General features: G+C 41.5%; 1 protein-coding gene across 1 annotated transcript; it reads left to right on the forward strand.

Moving 5' to 3' along the window:
• Nucleotides 1-1,186: 1,186 nt before the first annotated feature.
• On the forward strand, nucleotides 1,187-5,144 carry LOC104952522 (aryl hydrocarbon receptor nuclear translocator 2-like; the record flags this gene model as incomplete). The annotated part of the gene is made up of 4 exons (XM_010779359.1): nucleotides 1,187-1,240; nucleotides 1,795-1,929; nucleotides 4,663-4,737; nucleotides 4,989-5,144. Coding segments are annotated over exons 1-4 (420 nt in total), but the record flags the coding sequence as incomplete, so codon positions are not given.
• Nucleotides 5,145-5,352: the final 208 nt, after the last annotated feature.

A 5,352-nucleotide genomic window follows, 5' to 3' on the forward strand; every position in this document is an offset into this window, starting at 1 on the left:
CCTCTCCGCTGTGGCCAACAAGGCGGCGGAGCGGACTCTGCCCTGTCTGTTGACATAAGCCACTGTGGTGCTGTTGTCTCTCCCGACCATTACATGTCTCCCTTGAATTAGGGTCATTAAATGCTGGAGGACTAACACTACCGCCCGTAACTCTAGGGGGTTGCTGTGTCGAGACTCTGTTAGAGCCAAGCGCCCACCTATAGCCCTCTTCCGGCAGGTCCCTCCCCATCCTGTTCTGGATGCGTCCGTGAACACTATGATGTAGGAGGTCACCTGTCCCAGTGGAGACCCCCTCCGGAGGTGATCCGGGGACCCCCAAAACCGGAGGTTGCCCTCCACTGAGGGGGGGATGGTCACCAGCCGCCGTTTGTGCCTCTTGGGATCCAAACGCAGGCTGGAGAACCACCTCTGCAGGCGGCGCATATGCAGTTATTACACATATGATGTTTGTCAATTTAAAAGATAATTTTTCAAGTCAAAAAAAAAAAAATGTGTCGTAAAACTGAAGTAACACATTTTTTTGTGTGAAACGCTCAATGAACTACAACTCTGGTCTTGCATACGTCACCAACACCAAGATGGCCGTCACATTAGCACATTTCACCTCTTTCTTTCAGAAAAAAAAGTATTAAAAGAGGTGAAAATCAGTACAAGTCTGGCCATGTTGAGAACTGTACATACACAAAAGGGGAGTTAGTTGGTTCCGTAAGAGCCAGCATGCGGGACCGGCTTTACAAGGTTTCGGTGAGTAACACGAGTGTAATGTGTAACGTTAATGTACGCGACTCTGGGATTTGTAGTCTTTCTAGTTGCGTATGTTTCAAAGTCTTATATTTCAACAGTTTTACGACAAACTGTGACTTTTTTGACATGGAAATTATTTTTGAAGATTGACAAACATCATATGTGTAATTCGTGGCACAATTAAAACGGGATCGAAAGATAAGTTTTCTCTCTCCATTGACTTCAATAGATAATTTTTCACAAATAAGGTCCCATTGGGCGGAAGTAGATGGGCGTGACTTCGCCACTCTATTGAAATCTCAGTAGGTGAATGCTTGCATAGAAGGTAGTACCCATAGAGTCCAGTAGAGGTCGGAGCCTGTGAGAGATATAACTCTGTGTTTCTTTCACATGCTACCAGACTCAGTTGTGAAAACACTAAACACTTAAATGATTTACAAGAATGTCAAACTTCCTGGAAGCACTCCTCCAGCATCATCACGTCTCACCTGTTCCTGTGAAGGCTCAGTGTTTTTCACACTCTCATTATTTCAACAAGCTGGCTAAATATTGAATAATGCTTCCATAAAGGTTTTACACTTCAAGGGTAAAGATAGCTGGCTGAGCGTCTGATTTCAAAAGTTAAGTTTTATTACACTTGTGAATGATTAAATTAGCAGTTTGATTCCACCCTGTGAGTCTGGGTGTCATCATATCTAATGCAGCAGGAGCTACCACAGAGGCCTTTCATTACTTTGCCAAGTGTTAATATATCTGTCTGTCTGCGGACACATTTTGTCACTAATCAATCAATTAATCACACTCTTTAAGTAGCTCCATCTTAAAAAATACACATTTTCCTCAGGGGACGTTAATGACTGTACAGCTTCCAACAGCCCCTGTCCTCAGAGCCTCTACATCTGTTAAAGACATGTCACTATAAAAGGGAACAGAACTTCAGATCATCTCTATTTTAGTCATATTCTTTCTATAGAAACATGTCACTTGTAGCTGTATTTGTACTGCAGATTTCTCCTCTTCATGTATGTAAATGATGCTCCCCCCCCTCAGGTGACCAGCTCTCCGGTCTCCATGGACATGAACGGCCTGTCGGTGCCCACAGAGTTCCTGTCGCGCCACAACTCAGACGGTGTCATCACCTTCGTGGACCCGCGCTGCATCAACGTGATTGGCTATCAGCCTCAGGTGAGCTGAGAGGATTAAAATGACCATTCTGATACTGTCATGAATATTGACATTAAAGAGGACATTTTCTGCTCATATTTACTGTGTCTCTACTGGGACATGTCTCCATGCTTTAATGTTCAAAAAGGTCTTTATATTTCTCATACTGCCTGTGCTGCAGCTCCTCTTTTCACCTTCTGTCTGAAACCAGAGCCCAGTCTGCTCTGATTGGTTAGCTGGCCGGCTCTGTTGTGATTGGTCAACAGCTTAGAGATGTGTTAGCTTACGTGAGCAAGTTAGCCAAACTAAATCGAAGTTTGCCATCTTTTGCAGGGGTAGTTTTATTTGAATTTCAAGATAAGATAAGAAAATAAGTACTTTATTGATCCAAATTTGGGAATTTTTTGCGTGAAATGTTGTGGCCAATACTGTATCTATGAAATGAAAACACAGACTCTGAGCAGAGAGCAGCGCCGTAATTGTATCAACTCATCTAACTGAAAGCCTAAAAGCAAGAAAACCAAATTAGAGTTGTTAGCAAAATGTATTATACAGCTTGTAACCACAAACACCACTGGACACTTGAACACATTTCAGCTTGTTGTGAACGAAAAACCATCACCATATTTTTTAAACAATTTGTAGATAAAGTTAATGGGCATTCAGCTTATAAGCACAACAGTTTAAACATGATAGCATTAGCTAGCAGGTTAGTGAACTTTGGGATTTTAGCCTTTGCAGACAATTTACATGGACAAAAACATATATAACACACTACAGGAAAACCCCCAAAAGCATGATAGGGCCTCTTTAAAGATGCAAGGGACATCTGCCTATACATTCATATCCAAGTTGCCAACATTCACTTTTTTATGGGGTTTTAATTAGGTTTTTTACTTATTAAAGCGGTACATCGTAAATCGACCTCACCGCAGAATGAACCAGCCGTTAATTTGAAACACGCTTGGGTGTTATATACATTTCGATTTTGTCAGATAGCTCCCTGTTTTCTTGTATGCTGCTGTTTTAACTGTCGGTCAATGAAAACACACCCTCAGTGTCACCTGTTGTCTGATAAAGTGAGAATATATGCATTGCATACAGATTTCAATTGGACAGCACTCAATTATATTTTATTCTATAACCCATCAGCTCTCACTCGTTTAAACAGAAAAAACATTTTCATTCAATGATTCATTCCACTTGCATCAACTTTGACACTTGTTTGAACGCTGCTGTCACCAATTAACTCAACACATTCTCCACAGTGGATTTACAATAAAAACGTTCCAGTTGCTAAAAGGCATAATCTTTCCCCTTTTAACGATTCACATTAGTATGAATTTGAAGCATTTGATTGCCTTTGCAGCAATAAAAAAAAGGATTAAATGTAGAATGGATTGGAATGAAACTGTGAATGAGATTGTATTTCCGTGAGAAGACATGCTGTTCTGATTATTATCAACTTCCAAACAGGATTTTATGTTAATAGTCACAGTTTGATCAATATATTAACACTCTTCTGCTGAAATGAGAAGTCAGTGTAGTTCACTTATACAAAATAAGGCTTCCTATGTGAAAAACAAACACTTGATTCCAATCATCATGAATAACTCAGTGAGTCTCTGCTGCAGCACCCTGGTCACGATGGGGATCAGATGAAGTCCTCATGTTTTGCACACGGAACATATTCCATGACTCAGCAGCCCTGCTTTGATCACCTGTTACTGTGTTTACAGTGGAAATAAGCATAGAGGAAGAAAAAATGTGTGCTGCTATGTGAAGCATTCCTGTGGTCAGTGTTTGTTGACTGTTCTACTCAGCAAGAAGAAGTCGGTGACTCAGGAGTTCTGTTTCTGCTCGATCATAAGAAATACATGCTGTTTGGAGCAGCTACCAAAATGTGTTTGTGACATTCCTTCAGACCCTTTGTCCTATTTCTTACCTGCATTATTAAACTCTCTCATTAGCTTCCTGCTTTAAGTAAAGGTTTGCACCTAGTCTGTGAATCACTTTATCCCCTGAACTAAACTTAAAATCTTTATGAATGATTATTTTACCTTATAGGATAGATATCGCTTATTTTAGCAGGTGAAAGGTTGCTACTTTATTTTTGTCTATATGACGTTATTTTGAGCATGGACTGAGCAGCTACAACGGTAGCTTAGCCTAGCCTGATTGATCCAATCTCCTTTCAGAAAACACAGATTGTAAACGTCTTTTGACACACTTGCTAAAGCATTAAAGGTAGGGTAGGTAAGAACGGAGAAACCAGCTCGAGTGCGCAAGAATTTGAAAGTACACAACCAGAGAAAATCTGCCCCATCCTTCAGACTTCCTTACAGAGCCCCTCCTCCAACACACACGAACGCGCACATGACCAATGAGGGCACGAGATAAGTTTGTGCACGAGATGGAAGGCTGTTCCTTTTTTCTTTTTTTTTGTCGGTATCTACATGGAAATAAGTCCCGCCTCCTCTCCAGCGCGTCCAGTTGATGTGACGCAAGTAAACCCAAATGATGCCGCGGTGAAACTCTTGCTGATGCTTGGCGAATCTTTATTTTGCCTCCGGTGTGAACGCATCATAACCCTCTCAGATCTGTTTTTGATTCGAGTTTAGAGGAAAACAAATCTGTGACCACAGCATTCCTTCTGCACGGTCTATTTCCATGTTTTGATTTGAGTTCTAAACACTTTATTCATGACGATAACTTCTGGATTGATGAGATGAAATCTTTTGTGTCTTCCTGCAGGACCTGCTGGGGAAAGACATCCTGGAGTTCTGCCATCCTGAGGACCAGAGTCACCTGAGAGAGAGCTTCCAGCAGGTGGGTTCTTCTTACAGTCAGGAATACAGATACAGTGCTGGAAGAAGTACTCAGATCTTATACTTAGGTAAAAGGAGCAATAGTACATTGTAAAGATACTTACAAGTCAAAGTGCTGTGTTTAAAATCTTAGTAAAATAAAAGTACAAACGTCTTGGCATCAGAATCTAAAAATAAAGGTTCTAGTGTGTAATGGCTCATTTTAAGCATATTAAATGATGAATACTCCTGAATGTGGTCCTCCCTCTGCAGGTGGTGAAGCTGAAGGGCCAGGTTCTCTCTGTCATGTACCGCTTCAGGATGAAGAACAGGGAGTGGATGCTGATCAGAACCAGCAGCTTCACCTTCCAGAATCCCTACTCTGACGAGATCGAGTACATCATCTGCACCAACACCAACGTCAAGTGGGTGCCACACAAAGACACACACACACACACGCACACACACACACACACACACACACATCAGTATGTCGTGTCTCTACTTTAAAGAGTCCTCTCCTGCTGATGTTCAGGTGTATATCAGTATGTAGTGTCTCTACTTTAAAGAGTCCTCTCCTGCTGATGTTCAGGTGTATATCAGTATGAAGTGTCTCTACTTTAAAGAGTCCTCTGCT

The sequence above is a fragment of the Notothenia coriiceps genome, unplaced genomic scaffold (genome assembly GCF_000735185.1).
Source record: "Notothenia coriiceps isolate Sejong01 unplaced genomic scaffold, NC01 NC01_scaffold00020103, whole genome shotgun sequence".
Taxonomy (NCBI): Eukaryota; Metazoa; Chordata; class Actinopteri; order Perciformes; family Nototheniidae; genus Notothenia; species Notothenia coriiceps.